Below are 22,493 nucleotides of genomic sequence, written 5' to 3'. Positions count from 1 at the left end.
GTTGCATTAAGTATGCAAGAAGAGAGGGTATGGATGGAAGATTATCCATCAGAGATTCTTAAGTGTGTAAAGTTTGATATATTGTGTAACTCAGCAATTTCATGAATACAAGTTACAGGTTTTTCCTTTCAAAAAAAAAAAAAAAAAACTTCCTTCAAATTAAACATGGAGCTAATCTTGATTCCTAAAATTTTTTTTTTTAAGCTGAGAATTTTAACTAAGTTTTAAAATTGATCATAATCTTTAATTATTATAATTTTTTTAATTTTTTTTAATGACATCTAATTATATAGTGTTGGATAAAAATAAAAATGATAATAATTAGAAGATGATAAATAACTTCAAATAATAAATAACATTTTCTTTAAAGAAAAGTCAAAGATGGCGTTACATTCCCTTTAAGAGCAATTATATGGTCTGACCATTTTACAGACAACTACAAAATGGATAACAGCGTTTCAAAAAATAATAAAAATTTATTATTACATGTTTAATTTTTTTTCTCTTTCTTTATATTTTTTTATAATCACATTATTTTATAAAAAAAAAATTCTTAAAAGGTTAAAATTCATTAACTAAAAGTTTAAAATTTATAGAATTAACTTTTGATTAATTATTTTAGATACAAAAATGATAAAAACACAATTTTTTTTACAACCTTTTTATTTTTATTCTTTTAAAAGCTTTTACACTCTTCTATAATTTTATTAAAATATACTTTATAAAATAATTATAAAATATTTCTTAGAGATTATAAATATAATTATTTTATAAATATATCTTCTATTTAAAATAGAATTATAAAAGGAGTTTGAAAGTTTGATTTGTATTAATTTATTGTACATTACATCATATTATTATTTTATTATAAAAAATGTGATATATTTATTATTATTAAATAGTTTTTAATTAAATAAATTTTCATCATTTAATAATAATAATAAATATGTATAGTATTACAATTATTGCTTCACTGAGAATAAACTTGAAGGGCGCGCATACGACCCCACCTGTCGGTGCGGTTGTTTACCTTCTGTTGCACGTTAGTCAAACTCGACTTATCCTGCGCCGTCGCAGCCTTATGCTGAAAACCTCAACGACGTGCTCGCAAACGGGTGAAGCCACAGCCTGTCACCACTTCCCCTCAGTACTTCGAACGTCACGTACCACGTAAGGAAAAGCTTCGGATTGGAAACCTCTCTAAAATCTCTCTTCCCTGCTGTACCTTCGCAGAGAAGGCGTTTTCAATTCGATATTGCGGTGAATTCGTTGATGGAACCGTCCAAGCCGCCGGTGAGGTTCACACTGGGGCGGCAGTCGTCGCTGGCCCCGGACAGGCACCCGAAGGAGGAGGGGTCCGTCGCCGAGAACGACGATGGTGCGGAGGGGATCGATCCTGGGGTGAGGCTGATGTACCTGGCTAATGGCGGCGACCTGGAAGGGATCCGGGAGCTTCTTGACTCCGGCGTCGACGTCAATTTCAAGGATATCGACTATCGGACAGCTCTCCACGTCTCTGCCTGCCAGGGCTTCACTGACCTCGTCGCGCTCTTGCTCGACCGTGGGGCAGAGGTAGACCCCAAAGATCGCTGGGGGAGCACGGTAACAACACTATTCCTGTTTCCTACCTTTTTTTCTTTCTTTCTTTTAAATCTAATGCCGCTTTCCGCGCTTTCCCGGAAAAAAAAAAAAAAAAAAAAAAAAAAAATACAGCCTCTTGCAGATGCTATATATTACAAGAACCACGACGTGATAAACCTTTTGGAGAACCGTGGTGCGAAGCCTCTGGTATGTATGTTTGTGTCCTTGCAGTTATTTTTTTTAATAATTATCTCTGTTTTTTATTGGTGGTTGTAATTCTTTTTTTTCTTTTTTTTCATTACTCGTCAGATGGCCCCAATGCACGTTAGACATGCCGTTGAAGTCCCGGAATACGAAATTGATCATAAGGAACTTGATTTCACAAATAGTGTAGAAATAACTAAGGTAAAGTTGTGTCAGTAATTATGTTTTTGGATCTCTAATATTCGGTTATCTGCTGCTTAGGGCCACATGTGGTGAAAGTATTGCTATTGTCGTTTATTTCGGTAGTTCCATTATCATGATTTTAGTGTAGGAAAAGCTATTGATACTAAATTACTTGGGGGATTGAATGGTTTGAGTCAGTTTGCTTAAGCTTCATTAATTTCAGTGTATATCATCGTTTGTTCACATTTCTATGCTTTCTCGGTGTTTTCATTTCTTTACAAAATTGATAAAACTATACTCATCATTAAAATTCCTATCTTTGAAAATAATTTCTCATGAATTGCAAAATTAGTATTTTCGTTTCCTCATTTTATCATTCTGTTATAAACTCCTCTTGCCATACGTTCCATTTCTTACTTAGCCAGGGCCAACTGAACTAGGCCATAGACATTTCTTTACAAAATTGATAAAACTATACTCATCATTAAAATTCCTATCTTTGAAAATAATTTCTCATGAATTGCAAAATTAGTATTTTCGTTTCCTCATTTTATCATTCTGTTATAAACTCCTCTTGCCATACGTTCCATTTCTTACTTAGCCAGGGCCAACTGAACTAGGCCATTCTATGAATGAGCATTCTCCCTATTAAGTCTTGGCGTACCAATTGTGCACTCAGATAGGAAATCCACAACTTTGCAAGGATTACGCTTTCTCAATAGCCTCCAATTTGGTTGCACTCACCTCTATGTTCTCCAGAAGCAGTATTGTACTCATTTGTAATTTTGCATTTGTCTAACTTTCTCTTTGGCTAAGGAAAATATCACTATAATTAATCATGTAACTATATTTATTTATAGGTATATTACCATAACTTTCTCTCCAGCAGTGGTACTGTCCTCACATTCCAGTGATCATAACATTGTGACTGTAACTTTGAGCAGATAAAGTGATAAACACGTGAAATTCTTTCATTATAACTTGAATGTAAACAATAACATTAATTAATTGTAGGCAGCACTAAAGCTGTCCTTTCATAAAATATTACATAGAAATCATAACATTAACATTGAACTACAAATCATGCAATAAATTAACAATATCATGTTTTGCAAGTTCTGTTAAGAAACGATGCACATATACTTCATTAGGAAAATATTTGCATATTCTCATTGGCATGAGAAACATATTTATGTATGAAAAATATCTTGAGTAACGTTAATAGAAACTAATGCAGAAATTCACTTACCTAAGTACAGAATCATTTTTATCCATCAAATTTACTTCTCAGCCATTATATAAAATCACTAGATTATTCAAATTGCTTACTTTAATTGCTTTACTAAGCTTGTGAATGTCTACTTGGCCTGTAATGTAACTACCTAGGGAAAGTGCTAACCATATCTACATTTGAATTCTAAAATAGTTGGGACTTTGTTCTCGGACAACCGGTGCCAATAAAAAAATTATAATTTTAAAAAGAGTAGTCAATTTAAAGCTTCCTAGAAGTTTTTTTTATCAGTAAGTTAAGAACTTTATTAATGAGAAAGTAGGCATTCCCCTGGGATTAGTTGGGACTTAGTTTTTGGACACCCGGTGCCAATAAAAAGAAAGAAAGTAGGCACAGCCCAAGTACAATTTAAAGCTTCCTAGAATTACTTCCTCTTAGCTAGCTATGTGTTTCGTGATTTTCTTGTATCCATTTCTCCCTCCTAGTTAGGTTTTTTCTCTTGTATACATCCAGTGTACTTGGGCTACACCTATTAATATTAATAAAATATTTACTTTAAAAAAGGCATCCTAGAATTACTTATAAAGCCCAATTTCATCTAATAAGTAGTTCATTTGGGACTCCCACCTGTGATGACCTTTATAATACATCCATGACTATCTTTATAAACAATCTACATTCTCAATATAGGATTGGGGTGTTACAAACTGTCACTCTTAAATTCCTGACGTCATTGTGAGACCATGTCATGTAGTGCTTTGATATCGCATGGTTGACCTTATTAGGTGACACTAATACCATATTAATGACTCAAGAAAGTTTAATTCTGAGGATCAATAAAATTTCTTACTCATCAAAAGAAGAAGAAGAAGAAAAAAAAAAAAAAAAAAAAGACTCAAGAAAAGTGCTAGCCATATATATGGTATGGTACAATCCCAAAAAAAGCTTAGTTGTTTTGAAGCTTCCTTGGCATGACATTTGGTGCGGGGATGTTGCTTTGAAAAGCGCTTTCCCTTCTCTCTATAGGATTGCGTTTGATCCGGACTCCTCAGTGGCTGAGAATATGTGTAATACTGCTGATTCTATTCATTGGTCTGTGAGATTTACTCGCGCTACTCAGGTTGGGAGGCGGGAGACATCACTGATATCTACAGCATGCTATATGCACTGAAACATAGGGCAGGAGGGGAGGACAGATTAGTATGGACACGCACAGGGAACAAGAAATTCTCCGTTTGCTCATACTACATGGCCTTGACAACCCACTCCCCTAATACCTTTCCTTGGAAGAGCATCTGGAGGAGTAATGCCCCTCTCAAGGTTGCTTTCTTTGGTTGGTTGGCTTCTCATGGCAAAATACTGACTATAGACAAGCTAAAAAAGTGCGGTCTAATTATAATGGACTGGTGCTTCTTGTGTAAACATGACAGTGAATCAGTGGATCACCTTCTCCTTCACTATGAAGTAGTCAAGGTCTTATGGGACGAAATCCTCTCAAGACTTGGTATCGCATGGGTTATGCCAAAGAGGGTAATAGATTTATTGTACTGCTAGCAAAGGATTGGAGGCAATTGGCTGCTGTTTGGAAAATGGTACCATTATGTCTAATGTGGTGCATTTGGAATGAAATAAACGGTCGTTGCTTTGAGGATAGGGTACGCTCTCTGGCTGGTTTTAGGGATTTTTTCTTTCATACATTGTTATTGTGGGCCTCCTCTAATGTATTGAATGGAATGAGTTTTAATGACTTTTATGCTACTATCCGTAGCATGTAGTTTGTAATTAGGCTCTTTCTTGTATACTTCCTGTATACTCGAGCTTTGCCTTTTTACGTGGATCAATAAGATCTCTTTTACCTATTAAAAAAAAAAAGCTTCCTTGGAATCACATATAAAGCCCAATACCACCTAGTAATTAGCCAATGTGGTAATTAACAAACCACCTTTATAACCCCAATTACTGTCTTGTCTTTATGACCTACCCACTCTATATGAGTTATTCACATTTTCAATGTGGGACTGGGGTGTTATCCTTAACCTTCAAAGCTTGCCCTTAAAAATCTTCCCTTTAATTTTTCTTTATTTTCTCTTCTTTTCCTATTTCTTCTTCTTCTTCTTCTTCTCTCTCACTCAGCTTCCTTTCTCTCATTTTTTACTTCTCCAGCGGGCTAAGTAATCCTTCACCTACACTCAACTTTTCCCTTTAATGAAGGAAAAGGTGGTGTCATGAGTTGTGGAGAAAGAGAGACGTGTCCTCTCTTCCTACATGCTTTCATCTTTTTCTTTCTTTTATTTTGTTTACTTTTTTTAACTTGCTTGAGGCATACGTTCTTGTCGAAAGTGGGGTGTCCAACAATATTAGTCTGTCACCTTTTTTCTCATTTTGTTATTTTTCCCAATTATGTAAAATGACCAAGTTGAACATATAATTTTATAGAATTGCAAAAATACCCCTTTAAAAATTTGGGGTGTTACAATAGTGGATCTTTTTAACTTATGGAGAGGATTTGGTGATACCTCACAAATTTAAGCAAAAACAAATACAGAAATTTTGATGGCCTCGAACAGACGATAAAGGATATCACGACTTGCTTTCTGAACACTCTCATCCTTTGGCAGCTTCCATGGATTTTAATGGGTTTAGTTTGAATGATTTTCTTGTATCTCTCTCTCTCTCTCTTATTTATTATACTTTGCTTGTGCCATTTGCACTTATAATCAAATTCTTACTACTTATCAACAACAGCAACAACTATAATGATGATGATACAAATGCTGTGGTTAGGGTGCAACCTAGTGGTCAATGGGCGGGCATGGGATGAGCTCTAGACTGAAACATCTTGGGTTTGATTCCACGCTAGGAGTCCCTTTGGATTACCTGGTACATTGTTCTGGCATGTTGGATCATGAATGGGTTCACTTCTTAAGAGTGGGTCTGAAGGGCCTGACTTAGTGGGAAAAAAAAAATGCAATTGTTGTGTTTGATTGATAATGCTATTGGGTCTTATTTTGTCTGTGACTGCCTTCCTTTTATGTTGAATTTGACCATATGGTATCTAAAAAAAATCAGGGAACCTTCCATATAGCATTGTGGCGTGGGATAAAAGTTGCTGTGAAAAGGCTTGGGGAGGAAGTGATTCCCGATGAGGATAAAGTGTGGGTTGCTCATGGATTGGAAATAATTTTCTTCTCATTCTTTCCCATATTTTTATGTTGTCTAAAGCGGTTGTTTTTTCACTCACAGGAGAGCCTTCAGGGATGAGCTTGCATTGCTTCAAAAGATACGGCATCCAAATGTAGTCCAATTTCTGGGTGCTGTGACTCAAACTAGTCCGATGATGATTGTCACGGAGTATCTGCCCAAGGTTTTTCTATTCCTTGGTCTGTTGTCAGATATGGCATTGTCTTTGCAAGTATCCAATTACTGGCTGTTTTGTGGATTGTGTACCCTTGTAAACCTTAGTTTGCATACACTGAGTGTTCTTAATTTTTTTATCAGTAAATAAGAATTTTATTAAAATAGGCGAAGCCAAGTACACAGGACATATTTTGAATGTTCTTATATTTTGAAAACTTTTTGTGAGTAGAAATTGTACCACCTGTAGTGATGTGTGCACGTTTCTGTCAGAGAGACAAAGGAATGAGTTATCTTGTATATCATTCAAATTTGTTCTTTACCTGCCCTTATGAAAGGGGCATTGCTTGGGAAGTGGTTTCAGAAGGTTGGCAGTGGTGGTCTAAAACATGGAGAGAATTTCATAAATTGGAGTGTCTAAAGGAATTATAAAACAGCTTTATTAATAGGTGATTTATCAAAGGGATTTGGCCTGCTTGGTGACTACATAGGGTATTTGTAAATGACTTGAATCTATATGGGGGCATTATGAGAACTTAACACATCAAGCACCGGTTAGGAAGTTTTCGTTTGTGACCATTTTCTTTGTTAGTAGCAGGTTAGAGACTCCTCTATTTTTGCAATTATCTGTCTGATTCGTTTTCTTAGATTTCAGTAGCTGTTGTTTATTCTTATAATTGAATATCTCCTTTATTGAAACTGCATGATCTTAAATAAAGGCCATTAACAAATTTCTCAACTTTCCCTGGGTTTGATTAGTTTATTTGATATGCCCTAAATATTTTCACTGTGGAAACTGGTAAGCGCACAGGGTTTTTGCTTACTGCTGCACAGTGTGCCTGTTTGTCTTGGTTTCCTATCAGTCCTCGAATTTTGATTTGTTTCTAACATATGTATAGAATAAACTACAAAAGATGTGTGTTTTACCAAATACTGGTAGGGCCCCAACCATTTTTAAGATGCAATAAATCTTATATTTATTTAATTTTTTTGTAAATCCAAATTGCACTGATAAATCTCCAGAACATACAGACCAGCACAATTAGAATTCTCCTTGAAATGGTGAAACCAATCGATGAATATGAATAGAAGTAAAAATGATTATATGAATCCTTTATAATTAATTTGCCATTTGTGATGCAGGGAGATCTTTGCGCATTCTTGAGAAGTAAAGGGGCTCTAAAGCCAACAACAGCTGTGAGATTTGCCCTTGATATTGCAAGGTCTCTTACTTTTTTCTTATGCACATTGAAGTGTGATAATGATGATAATTTTGCTTGTTCTGAATTGTTACTCATGATTATGTTAGCTATTTTAATTTGAGAAATTTTTTTGATAAGAATTAATTCGAGAATAACAATTTATAGTATATAACTATGAGAAATTATGCTCTGAATTTCAGTTTAACTTGATGTTAAATAGGGGCTTGCGGCACTTGCTGGGCTGAGAAAACCTCAAGACAAATGCCTTTTTTAAAATTGTACCTTAACATCTAGAAAATATACATTGATCTAAATGATGTAGAATAAGATGATGAAGAACTAAAAGAAGAATTTTTTATAGAATTGAATGAAGGAAAGAAATATGCTGATAGATTGAGCTTTTTTGCTGGATTATTTTTCAACAAAAGACTGGAAGTATTTATTTTAGATTCTAATAATTCATGCCTTCTTATCAATTGCTTGTGGTTAGTGTTTCAGTGTCCAGACTTGACTATATAATTTTTTTGCCTTCAGAGAGGCACTTAGAATTGAGCCCATCTGACTTATGGTTCTCTGAAATTCAATTTGTTTATCAAGATTGAAACTTTGATAGAATCATTTGATTTTTGGAAAAAAAAAAAAACCTTTCTTTTTAACAGAAAATTATACTACACTTAAGTTAAGCCTTTCGTGAGGTTTGAAGGTGGGAATGTCGATTGCATACATTTAATCAATTATTGTATCCGTAAGGTTGATAAATGTCGATCAATTATTTTATCTGCTGGTTATTTTCTTCTTGATGTGAAAACAAGGAAAACTAAAGTTTTTTTCTTTCTATCTTGTTTTGTATATTTTCCAGTGTTACATTGTCTTTGGAAAATTTTCAGGGGAATGAATTATTTGCATGAGAATAAGCCAGCCCCGATAATTCATCGTGATCTTGAGCCTTCGTTAGTTTTCTTTTACTTGAACTCTCTTACCTGAATTTTGTTTTGCACAGTCCAAGATCAGCATATTATCTTAATTGAAAATCCTCCAACATAATTAGCTGAAACTCTGGCATTTTTTTACATTGCTTACGAGTAAGATTTCAGAAATATATTGCGGGATGATTCTGGGCACCTAAAAGTTGCCGATTTTGGAGTTAGCAAGTTGCTGACAGTTAAAGAAGATAGACCTTTTACCAGTCAAGAAACTTCGGGTGAGTTCTGTTTTGTCAGAATATTTGCAGTTCTGAATGCAGTTTAGATCTTTTTTTTTTTTTTTTTTTGATAACCTTGGGTGTCCGGGCCAGCTTACGCGCACCTCGACTAATCCCAAGGGGCCCTGAAGTTAACGACCAGGTAAATCCTCCAGTGGTCCTGAGGGGACTCGAACTAGTGACCATTGGGGAGCAAACCTAAGGCCTGACCAATTGAGCTACCCCTCGGGGTTTGCAGTTTAGATCTTGCATAGCTATGATGTCCTTTGTAGAAAAATACAATATCTCCACATCATTAACACCTGATGAGTTTTAAGGGCAGGTTTGGACAGTGAGATGAGAATTTTTGGTTTTAGATGAAAGTTTATAATATTATTTTTTAATATTATTATTGTTTTGGGATTTGAAAAAGTTGGAATTGTTTATTATATTTTGTGTGGGAATTTGAAAAAGTTGTAATGATGAGATAAGATGAGATGAAAATTTTGTATCTCACTTGCCAAACCTGCCCTAGTTTCTCATTCAGCTTTGTTATTTGAACTGGACAGGCCGGTATGTGGCTCCAGAGGTCTTCAGAAACGAAGAATATGATACTAAAGTTGATGTATTCTCATTTGCTTTAATCCTGCAAGAGGTAAGCTTAATTTTTTTTTTTTTTTTTATTGATAGGTAAACGTTTATATTTTATTAATAAGAATAGGCTTAGCCCAGGTACATGGGGTATACAAGAGTTAACCCTATTTAAAAGAAGTAAGCTTGTTCTAAACTTCTAAACTTCGGGATTTCCTAGCCTCTAATGTGCTCACTTAGGTGGGACATTAGAGTTGTAATACAGGCTTTTGCCATTCTTTGATCAATAAAATTTATTTATTTATCAAAAAAAAAAATTGGCCGTTCCATGTTAGGACCTGCACCTACTCATAAATCCTGTTTCTTGTTTAATATTTGTCAATCATTTGGAATATTATTCTTAATATTCAGAAATACACGACTTATCAAAAAAAAAAAAAAAAAATCAGAAATACACAAACCAAGGAGTCTTGGATTAAGTCATCAAATTTGATTAAAAAGTGAAAATGGTACAACTTAATATACAAAAAGTATACAAGTGAAACTCCTAATTTCTTGGAGAAGATACGATACCAGAAAATCTTGTAAGGTAAGTGGCAAAGCGCATTGAAGTCTATAGAATCATAGATTTTGATCGAAGGTAGAGTGTTGAAGAAGAAAGTTTTGAGCTACTTTAGTATCCGTCTACGATCCTCAAAATTTCTACCATCTTTCCCTTCAAATACAGCATATGAGATTTGTAGGAACCATCTTTCACACAACTGCAATTTGTGGGCCACCAACTAACCCTCTCCAAGTCAAAAAGGTCTTTCCTCTTATGGGCATGACCCAAGCCAAACTAACCCAATTGAAGAAGCCATTCCACAAGGCGTTAGCAATTGCGCAACGAAGTAAAGTATGATCAACTGATTCTTCACTTCTCTCACAATATCAATCAATCATAACAATACTTCTATTTGTTAGATTCAGGTGAGAATCTTTCCTAGAGGCGTGGTCCAAGCAAAAAAATGTAGATCTAGAAGGGGCCCGAGTTTTCCAAATACTTTTCAAAGGAAATGATTGTTATCATTGGGAATAATGATATTATAGAAAACTTATAAAAAAAATAAGGATATTATAGAAAGAATAGATATTGAATAATCCTATCTAAACAGGGTCTAAAAAAGCTTGTCACACCTTGCTTGAATATAGTTTATATATATATATATATATAAGTAATAAACTATATTAAAACGAATGAAACTAGGCAGAGCCCATGTACACAAGAAGTATATAAGATGAGATACCTAATTACATTCTAGAAAGTGAAAACAAAACAAAAGCTCATTAACACTCTCTCCCTTTAATACAATAGCAGAAAACCACTTAAAAAGAAGACACGAAGAAATTCCGGATATCCCCCACTGCTCTTTCCCTGTTGTTTTGTTTTCTTTTTGATAAGCACGAATTATCATTGATCAAATAAAACTAGGCAAAGCCCATGTATACAGGAAGTATACAAAAGAGACACCTAGTTACATTCTAGAAAGCTGAAAAGAAAGCAAAAACTCATGATCATTCCCTCCCTTTGAAACTATAGCAGAAAGCCATTGAACCAAAGAAAGTACAAAAAAATTCCATAATTCATCTCGAGCTCTCTCTTTGTTGTTGAAGCATCTCTTATTTCTTTCCATCCATATACACCACAATAAGCACAAAGGGGCCATCCTCCATGTCGCTGCCAGTTGAGGATTCTGATGATGCCTATTCCAGCATGCCAAGAGCTCCGCCACCCTCTTAGGCATAACCCACGACAGCCCGGCTCTACCAAGTAGGCCATCCCATAACTCTCTTACCACCTCGGAAGAAGGTGGTCGATTGATTCGCCATTGTTCTTGCACATATAACACCACTCCATTATGACCATCCCCCGTTTCCTTAAGTTGTCAGCCGTCAAAATCTTTTATAAAGCTGCTGTCCAAGTGAAGAAAGAAACTTTGGGAGGCACAGGAACTCTCCAAATACCCTTCCATGGAAACACAATGGGCTGATAATCAGTCAACACCTTATAGAAAGATTTAACAGAAAATTTTTTACTCCCTGAAGGTTTCCACAACATTCTATCGCTCCCATTGCCTCCTATCCTTCTTGAATAAAGCAAGCTGAAAAAACCTTCTATCTCCTCAACTTCCCATTCCTGCGCATTTCTAGAAAAGATCATATTTCAATGCACAGAACCATTGGCTCGACACAGCACATCTGAAACAGCGGCCTGCTGATTTCCAGCCAATCTGAATACACCTGGAAAAAACAAAAGATAGTGCTCTCTCACCACACCACTTGTCAAACCAGAAACTAAGTGTAGCAAACACCTTCCACCCCTTACTTGATAAATTTCCAAAGACTCACACCATACAACCCCCTACCCCCCCCCCCCCCCCCCAAACCAAAATTCACACCCATACTTCCTCCCCACGACCATTCTCCACAACGAAGTCCCTTCCAATTGGAATCTCCACAACCACTTTCCTAGTAGAGCTTTATTAAAAGTGATCAAATTACGCACCCCCAATCCTCCCAACTTCTTCGGGCTGCACACATTTTGCCAATTCACAAGATGAAATTTATTTTCCTCACCCATGCCTCCCCACCTCCCCACAAGAATGCTCTAAATAGCGTTTTCAATCTGATTAGCCACCCCCACTGGTAAAGGAAATAAGGAAAGGAAATACGTTGGGAGATTAAAAAGGGTACTTTGGATGAGAGTTACTCTCCCTTCTTTTGAGAGGTAAAGCCTCTTCGATCCCGACAACCTTCTCTCTACCTTCTCTACAACTCCGTCCCAAATGTTTTTCACTTTAAAAGAAGCACCAAAGGGAGTCCAAGGTATTTCATAGGAAGAGTAGCCACTTTGCATCCCAACAACTCAGCTAGGAGATTGATATTCGCTACCTCCCCTACCAGGACCAATTCTGACTTGCCCAAATTCACCCTAAGTCCCGAAACAGCTTCAAAACACAATAGGACAGCCCTTAAAGCTTGAATCTGTCTGCTGTCTGCATCACAAAAAATTAGAGTATCATCCGCAAATAATAAATGGGAGATGGATACAGCCTCATTATTAACACTGCCCACCGCAAAACCAGCAAGAAGACCCCCCCTAATGGCAGCCTCTACCATGAGACTCGGGGCCTCCATAACTACAACAAAGAGGAAAGGAGATAGCGGATCCCCTTGTCTCAAACCCGTTGAGCTCTGAAAAAATCTACACGGTTGGCCATTAACTAATATTGAAAACCTGGTAGTCGAAATACAATGTTTGATCCAACTAAACCACCTATCCCCGAAGCCTCCTCTTCTCAACATGTATAGCAAAAAATCCTAGCACATGTGATCATATGCCTTTTCCATATCCAGCTTGCAAAGAACTCCTGGAATGCCATCCCTCAACCGGCTGTCCAAACACTCATTTGCGATTAAGACGAAGTCCAAGATTTGCCTACCTATTACAAAAGCATTATGGGATTTGGAGATAATTTTTTCCATTACCAAGCTCATACGATTTGCTAACACCTTTGAGATGATCTTATAAATCCCACCAACCAAGCTAATAGGACGGAAATCTTTCAACTCAATGGCCCCGTTATTTTTGGGATAAGGGCAATGAAAGTAGCATTAAGGGACTTCTTGAACTTGTGACAAAAATGAAACTCATGAAAAACCCGCATCATGTCATCCTTTACTATATGTCCCAACACTCATGGAAAAAGGCCAGAGAAAATCCATCTAGACCCGGGACTTTGTCTTTGCACATACCACTCACCACCTATAGCACTTCGGCTTCCTCAAATGGTCTCTCCAACCATCTAGCTGCATTAGCATCCAGCTGATCAAAAGACAGCCCATTCAGTTTAGGACACCACACCGCAGTCTCTTTGAGAAGGTCTTCATAATAACTCACGATATGGTCCTGTATAGCCTCCAAGGATTTGTGCACCGTATTACCTGAGTGTAGCACATCAATAACATTATTGCGCCTGTGAGAGTTGGCCATTTTGCTGAAGAACTTAGTGCATTTGTCGCCCTCCTTCAACCAAGTCATCCTAGATTTCTGCCTCCAATAAATTTCTTCCAACAACAACCCCTTTTCTAACTCAGCCACCACCTCAATCTTTCTCACCGTTGACTCCTCTGTTACCATGCCCACTTCTAGGGAATCCAGCTCATTCCAAAGAAGCCTTTTATGCTCGTCTGTGTGTCGAAACACCTCCATGTTCCACTTCTTCAAGTCCAACTTAAGGGCTTTGAATTTACCAGCCACAATAAAGCTGGTAGTACCATGAACAGAATAAGAAGCCCACCAATCCCTCACCCTTTGCACTAAACCAGCCGTATGCAGTCACATATTCTCAAATTTAAAGTATCGCCTACCTCCGTGAATGCCCCCGCTTTCTAACAAAATGGGAAAATGGTTTGAGCAAAACCTGCGACAATTTCTTCTGGATTAGATCTGGATAATGTGATTCCCAAGAAGTAGAAACTAGGAAACTGTCTAACCTTGACCCCCCTCGACCATTCGACCACGTGTAACACCCCCCAAACAAGGGGAGATCTATCAAGTTTAGATTGAAAATCAGCTCCGAGAATTCTTCCATAGATCGTGTCATGTAAGTAGCCCTCTCCCTCTCGCACGGGAAACGTACAACATTAAAGTCCCCGCATGCAACCCAAGGTAAGTCCCATAAATAATGCATACCAGCCAACTCTCCCCACAAGGAACTCCTTTCTTGAACTACATTAGGGCCATACACACACACAAGAGCCCACCTCCACCCGTCCTCAATATTATTGAAAGACCCAACCACAAAATAATTCCGAATACATTCCTCTACTAACTCCACCACTCTTATATTCTACATTTGCAACACCAACACCCCTCCTGAAGCACCCAAGGAAGCTAAATAACACCACCCCACACTAGAACATCCCCATAGACTTCGAACAATATTTCTGTCAACATAGCACAACTTAGTCTCTTGAAGACATACAGTATCAACTTTCCAACTGCGAATGAGGGATCTAATGCGTAGTCTCTTGTTAACATCGTTGATCCCCCTAACGTTCCATGATAAGATTCTAGGCTGCATAAGATAAACAACTCCCCCTCCCCTTCAACCTATCCCTCCCACTACTATCCTTGTTATCATAATTAATAGAACATGTCAATCTTTTCAACTCTCTATCTTTTTTAGCTGCAAACTTCAGTGCCGATGGTCTACCTGCTTCTATAGCAACTAAGAGGGCCCTAAATTGCTCTTCATAGCTGTCACAAGAGATCCCCACTAAGCCCTGCAACTCCCCCACCTTTTTCAGCACTGAATCCGCAGATGTGGGAACTGGTGGAATGGCACATAATGGAGTGGGACTACCCGGTTCACTTTCATCGCCCCCTATCTCACAGGCCACCATTAGAAAGCCCTCTGAGTAGCCACCTGACTGCTTTCTATCACCATCACCCATCTGTGAACCTACAGACAACCCATCCACCCTACACCTTGACTGTGCCCCAGCAGACAGCACTTCTGTTAAACTATTCGAGACACTCACTGCTATTAAACTCCCTGAGAGAGGCTGGTCACCCACCCAAGGGATGAGATCCTTGGTTACCTCCGTCTCTAGGCAACTGGGCATCATCGAAATCTCCCCAAGTTCCCTACAAACTCGACCCCAGAAAAAGCACCATCCTCCCATCGCTCCTCATAAACAACCCCAACCTCCCAAGTGATGGGATGGCTATGGCAGCCCTCCACGATGGTCGAAAGCTGCCGTCGGTAGGTTCTATGCCTAGACTGAGTCTGGTGGACCACTTATCCGCACCAAGGAGGAGCTGCAAAGTCCTGGGGCTAAGATATCGGCCGAAAACCAATTCTTTGAGCTCCAGGCTTTTGGGCCTAAACCCTTCAACTTATACTCCATAGATGGCCCAACCTCCCTTATATATCCCAGCCCCATCTCCCGATCCAAGCCCAAGCTCAACTGCATCACATCCTTCCCCTTAACGCACCTTTTCATCCACATAATATAATCCCAGAGGCTTTCAACTTTACGCTCCATTTCAGCCAACGTCTGCATCAACCATTCCTCTTTCAGACCCCTTTGTCCTTGCCACCCCCCATGCAGCGTTGTGCCTCCCCCGAAATGGAAAGGCCTTCTGAACTTGGCAGGCCTACCTTCTCGTGGCTCGAGGTGGTACCTTCTGCCGTAGTAGGGCATTGCTGTAGGATCGAGGAGCTGCTTGAGACGTTGGTGGAGGCAGCAGTGGAGGACTACCTCCTTTGCCATGCTCCTTCGACCTTCCTACTTGTACCCAACCTCCTAGGCCTTCTTGAGCTCGATATCCCTCGCTCACCCTAGAGGGTGAGGCAAGTTCCTTCAAGGTAACGCCAAAATTCCTCCAGCTCTCCCCCTTCCATCCTTCCGGCACCACTATCAACCCTCTCTTCCTCCCGTGGCCAAACTCTGAAAGGGAAAGAAACCTGCCATGGAGGTTTTGACCCCTCCGTACCAGAAGCACCAGGGTCCCTTTTCTATGAGTTCTAAAAAACTCAGAAGAGCCAATTGAAACCATGCAATCCTTCACCACTGAAGCCGACCAACGAAGGGCTTCATGATCAAAAGAGATTAACTTCTCTACACGTCGACTATGCTCTGTGATCCTCCACCACTTTGCATTTTCCTTCCTAAACTCAAATGTCTTTTGATCAATGATAACTTCTCTGCAAGACCACATCGCAACCACCCAGAAGACAAACTTCCTCATAGTTGTACGGAGAGAAAAGTTCTCATTGTACAGAGAGAAAAGTTCTCCGTAGAAAACTTTCCCTGTTGTTAAAGCATCTATCATTCCTTTTCGTTCATAAACACTACAATAAGCACAATGGAATCATCCTCCATGCCGCCTCCAGTTGAGAGCTATTTGATTTCTATTCCAGCAGGCTAAAACCTCCACCGCCCTCTTATGCATAACTCAACTCAGCCCAGCTCTAGAAAGAATACCCACCCATAGCTTCCTAGCCACCTCACAATGAAGAAAAAGATGATCAATATATTTGCCATCCTTCTTACACATGAAGCACTACTCCATAATAATCAAACCACACTTTCTCATATTATCATTCGTCAAAATCTTCTCTAGTGCAGCAGTCCAAATAAAAAAGGCAACTTTAGACGGCACACAAACCTTCCAAATCCTCTTCCATGGAAAGAAAACCTGCTGTTGGGTAGACAACACCTTATAAAATGACTCAACAGAAAATTTATTACTCCCCGAGTGTTTCCACAGCAAACGATCTATCCCATTTTCACCTATCTTTACAGAATACAAGAAACTCAAAAAATCGGCAATCTCATCAAGTTCCCAATCCTGGGCATTTCTAGTGATATAACATTCCAATGTACGGCCCCATCGACATGACACAGCTCCTCAGAAACAGCAACCTGCTGGTTAGCAACCAAGCTAACACTAACGGAAACTGAGCATTAAGAGGTCTCACAACACCAATCATCAAACCAGAACCAGATTCTATCACCTCGCTTGAATGTAGTGTAATACAACAGATTAAAGAATGCTAATAAAGGCATCTACCTCCCAATCAAGTGTGGTTTTGATAACGCTTACATTCCACAAGGGGGAAGTCACTAGATATCTCTAAATGGTCCGCCTTAGAAGCTTCTTTTGCACGAGTAGCACTGTACATATTTTTCTTTATTAGTAAAAATAAGGGAAATTTTCTTTGTGAGCCCTACCTCCACACCACAAATCTTGCCATAACTAATATTGGACCTGTCTCCCACATCCAATCTAGCATAGTTAAAAAACTTTTCCTAGCCATTTCTTGTGTTCTTCCATAATCCCATCTCGTGAGACCCTTGTACTTCAATTCAACACATCCCACCCCATGAACATCTGTATTCTGAATCAACCACTGCTTTTCATTAGGGGTCTCTCTCATTCTAACAGCACTAAAGCCATTTCCCCAAGAGTGCACAATTAAACAGGAGTGTCTTCTGAACTCTCAACCCACCTTATAATTGGAGAACATACCTTGGCCCACCTTCTCATTCTTGATTGAAATGTTACTCCGATTCAGATTAGCCATTCCATACAAAAGTTTGTGTATCTGTCACCTTCTTTCAACCAAATGCCCTTGACTTCCTTGAACACATGAAACTCTCATTTCTTCTGTGAGAGAGCTAATACTGAAGGTCTGCTCCCTTCTACAGCTTTAAATCCCATTACAGGGCCTTATGTATACAGCCACCATGAAGCTTGGGGTGGCCTAAAAATGGTATGAGGACCACCACTATTTAACCCTATCAACAAAGCCTTCTGCCTTTAACCACATATTCTCAAACTTGAAGTATTTCTAGCATCATGAATACATCCACTTTTTAATCAAGAAGAATTGGAAATTGGGTCAAGTTGTGGCAACCTGTTTTGACATTGATCTGGAAAATGAGATTCCCACTCCGGGGAAACAAGAGGGCATTAACAACTCAATTATTCCTTTATTCACTAGTCACGACATTCTATTTTGTCTTCATAATGCTGACACTATAGCTCTTCTTATTGTTTCTTTAATCTTTATTCTCCTTGTGCAATATAGAATATCTATTCAAGGGAACTGCCCCTTTGTTAGGAACTAAATGGAATATGATCTATGACTGGAGGATTAATACACCTGCATTTCTCTATATTAGTTCTCTGTCTTAACAATATCTTTGTGCAATAGCTTTTTGTTCATATCAAAATATGCAACTGCGTCATGATTCTGCATTTTAAATATAAATTATTGCCTCTCATGGGTCTTCCTGTGATTCTTGAGTAATAGATGATTGTGGAAGATGATATATGCCCTGATCTAGAAGGAATATACGATCTTGAGTTCTGTTTCTTTGGAACATTTGGTAGTGATCTCCATTCTATAATATTTTGTCTGAAACTGGCATTGTTCCTTTTATTAGCTGGCTTGGCGATATCACATTTTCTCTATATTTTTTTATAAGTAAAAGTAAAATTTTATTGATGGTAAAAGGCATAGCCCAAGTACACATAGAGCATACATCGAAAATGCCTAACAACTAAGCACTAGTGAGAGATACAAGCAAATCATGAAAATTGCTCTCGTTACATAATCTCTCTGTATTTTTACCCTCATTTGAAATATGACATGTTAAAAATTTAATTATTGTAAACTTCTTTTTCTTGTAAGTGTGATATATTTGTCTGGTTCTATCTTATACTTTTCCCTGCTATTCGTCTCGGTTATAACAGGCCTATTTTTTATATTTGCAATATCCTGTACTTTAGATGATTGAAGGCTGCCCACCATTTTCTGCAAAGCAAGATAATGAAGTCCCTAAATTATATGCTGCAAAACAGCGTCCACCTTTTAGAGCTTCAACAAAGCACTATGCACATGGACTTAAAGAGTAAGGCCTATTTGTTTCTTTGATGTTTGATGTATTCTGTTTTTATTATTTGTTAATGATACTTACATAAGTATCTGCTACTTTTTCTTTTTCATTGTTGCTAAACCTATCATCTACATTTTTTGTTATTTGATTTCATCAAGAAGAAAAATGTATTTATTCCAAACGTTCAAGGAGTGGCATTTTCTATCTATAAAACTTAGTGATTTTCAGTTAGCTGTATGGATCCTGATGTCTTATTTGTTTGATGATAAATGTGGGCATGGAATTATGTGAATAATTCGGAAATAGAAAATAGTGTAATCTAAGTCACTTTCACAAGGTTAGTGGGAAGACAACAAAGTAGCAGTATGATCGATAACTCTCTCTCTGTGATTATTGTGTGCTGATGTACGAGTAAGGTCCTAGAAATATAGCTGATGATTATTTTTCAGGTTGATTGAGGAGTGCTGGAGTGAGAATCCAGCTAAAAGACCAACATTTCAGAAAATAATAATAAGGCTGGAGTCCATTCATAACAGTCTTGGTAATAGAAGGGGTTGGAAGGTTTGTCTCTTCTCCTTCTACTCTGTGTGTGTGTGTGTGTGTGTTGTGTGGGCTTGCCCCCGCTCCTGGGGGGTTACCAGTGCTGGCCTGCATGCCCTATAACCTCTGTATTCTACATGTTGATACCATTGATAGTCAGGGTAGATTTTATGTTCAATAATGATAGGTTTTGTGGGTTGAACAAAATGGATCAAGATCAATCAGAGTTCATAGGGTAATGTATGTGGTGGACTTTGCTGAATCCTGACCTTTGTTTTCAAATTTAATCGTAGGGATTTTGTTAAATCAACACTTATCGCCTTAAAATCTATGTAAATTTTGTTTTAATATTTAGGACATTTAATTTGAATTTTGAATCTATAATGTTGATGCGGAAAAATCCATGCCAATGAATTTGATCGCAATGGTTGGGATTTAACAAAAACCACCTGATAGATCATAGGTTACCCTAAGAAGTCAAGACGATCTTAATACAAACAAAATAATTGTCTTTACATTATGCATATTAAATTAATTTAAGATGCCATTGGAGTAGCCTTAAAAAAATGCATTGAGGAGATTATTTTGTTCCTCAAAACATTTAGGCAACCGTATACAAGGCCTAGCTAAGGTTGAACCCCACCCCACCTCTATACTGCCTTAACCAGCTAAGTTAATGATCTCGGTATAAGAAATGATTAGATCACATTGCTAAAACCACATCCACTCAGCAGCTGCAGGAGAAAAACCTCTGTATTTGATCGCAATGGTTGGGATTTAACAAAAACCACCTGATAGATCATAGGTTACCCTAAGAAGTCAAGACGATCTTAATACAAACAAAATAATTGTCTTTACATTATGGATATTAAATTAATTTAAGATGCCATTGGAGTAGCCTTAAAAAAATGCATTGAGGAGATTATTTTGTTCCTCAAAACATTTAGGCAACCGTATACAAGGCCTAGCTAAGGTTGAACCCCACCCCACCTCTATACTGCCTTAACCAGCCAAGTTAATGATCTCGGTAAAAGAAATGATTAGTTCACATTGCTAAAACCACATCCACTCAGCAGCTGCAGGAGAAAAACCTCTGTATTTGTGTAATCTTTTCATAAGATCTGCACATTTGAGTTTTGTGCCCTCCAATATTTTTGTTTATATATCTGAACATTCCTTTCTATCTAGATATGGTAGAAATGAGCAATCCATGCTTGTTTCATCATCAACTAAATAGAGTTTTCTTTACAATTATTCACCTATGGTCTGGTTGATAAAAAAATTATTGAAAACTCTCTTCCGTGTTAACCGTCTCAAATGGCCATAAAATTGCAGTTGCAAAGAACTTGCTCAATATCTTGCAGTCAGACTGTAGAACCTCCATTTATGTCGAGCACTAGTTTTTGTGATTTTTATCGATTGGCTTAAATCATCCGACATCTTTTGGGAGCTGTGTATTCTCTTGAATGGTGTTTCTTCATTTCATTTCACCGGTCTGCACTATAACTGCAAATTGTAAGTCTATAAAGGTTTCCTTTTTCTCTCTTTAACGTGTAACAGGTAACTAGACCATTGAGATGCTTTCAGAACCTGGAGGCCATGTTGAAGAAAGATAGTTCTGAAAGCAGCCACAGCCGTTCATCTCGTTCTAATCCCAGCAGCCGATGAATAATAGACTGGTGCTCTCTTTACCTGTGCAGAAACTCTTTCCCAGTTTGGTGGCAAAACGATTGGTTTTTATTCAGGAGCATTTCATTTTACTGGTGATGTTCACGCCCATTCGATATAATATGGGCTGAGAATCACGAGTATTCATGTATTGCTTCAACGATAATGTAGCTGTTCATTTACATTATGTATGTATCCATAGGGACTCTATTTATGAATGTAGATTGGTGAATTAATGAGACCATGAGATTAGCGTCACAAACGTGGATTAACCACAACTCCCAACGTATTATTAGTCGAGACATGTATCTTGTAGAATATATGCTTAGCCTTTCTCCTAAGAGGAAGCTGACAAATTAGTGACTAAACTGCATGTGCATATTATAATCACATTTGTTCTGTAAACGTCCACATAATAAATTCCCTTTTCCTGAACCCCAACACAAGTTATCCCCTCCAGCAGGACTTTGCATGTGTAGGTAGTCATGTAGTTTTGTGGTCACACACAAATTGCACAAAGACATGGATTTGTGGTATTTACCGAGAGCATAATATTGCATGGGTTATGGGTCGAGAACGCACATTATATCACATTTCAAACACTAATTTGGTCAATTTCCCAAATCCCTAATCTTATCAGAAGATTTGTTTTGTATTCTTTTGCTTTAAGTACCATTTTGGGCAAGCCAAAAAAATTCTGTTTTTCGCCTTTAATTTCTTTCTTGCAATCTCAAACCCCTTTCAAGATCATTTGTCTTGTCTACGAGTAACAAATCCAAAAACGTATCTCACAGCTCAATGGCTAATTTGGTGGGCATCTTCTTAATCTATGTCGGAACTTCTATTTGACGTGTTAGTAACTCCACATTCATAAGATACAACACTATTTTTTTTTTTTTTCCTTGAGTAAATTATTAGACCCAAAGCTTTCTGCTACATATAAACATAATTTATAAATTCCAGTCTTTCTTTCTACTCGTTTAAAATTTGCATGCGTGTAAGTGTACCGTTTTACTTCCTATGATGGGTCTCAACAACTACATATTTATACATCTATATGTACGTATGTATATACATACATCTATATATATAAATATATATTTGCCCTGTCCTATTAATTAATGGTTTCTAATGCATAGGAAACTTTGTTATATAGGGATGTAATTGATGAGCCAAAGCCAATACTGAATTATATATCGACCTTGCATATGAGAGGAACCTATTTTGGGATGAGAAATGCTTTGGCCATAAAGAGGATCTATAAAAATAAATTTACAAACCAATGTTGATTAATATGATACAT

The 22,493-nt window shown here is 37.7% G+C and overlaps 1 protein-coding gene across 1 annotated transcript; it reads left to right on the top strand.

The window, feature by feature from the left end:
* Positions 1-1,002: 1,002 nt before the first annotated feature.
* LOC122279069 (integrin-linked protein kinase 1-like) lies at positions 1,003-21,625 on the top strand. The gene is made up of 12 exons (XM_043089388.1): positions 1,003-1,602; positions 1,714-1,788; positions 1,891-1,986; positions 6,269-6,354; positions 6,443-6,563; positions 7,697-7,776; positions 8,643-8,705; positions 8,850-8,956; positions 9,505-9,590; positions 18,876-18,997; positions 19,432-19,543; positions 21,083-21,625. Exons 1-12 carry the CDS (start codon positions 1,273-1,275, stop codon positions 21,188-21,190), a joined length of 1,386 nt encoding a protein of 461 aa, XP_042945322.1. The 5' UTR covers positions 1,003-1,272; the 3' UTR covers positions 21,191-21,625.
* The last annotated feature ends 868 nt before the right edge of the window (positions 21,626-22,493 follow it).

Source organism: Carya illinoinensis, chromosome 10 (assembly GCF_018687715.1).
Source record: "Carya illinoinensis cultivar Pawnee chromosome 10, C.illinoinensisPawnee_v1, whole genome shotgun sequence".
In the NCBI taxonomy this organism is placed as follows: Eukaryota; Viridiplantae; Streptophyta; class Magnoliopsida; order Fagales; family Juglandaceae; genus Carya; species Carya illinoinensis.
The sequence above is the reverse complement of the archived record's forward strand: the minus strand, read 5'-3'. Positions and strand labels throughout refer to the sequence as shown.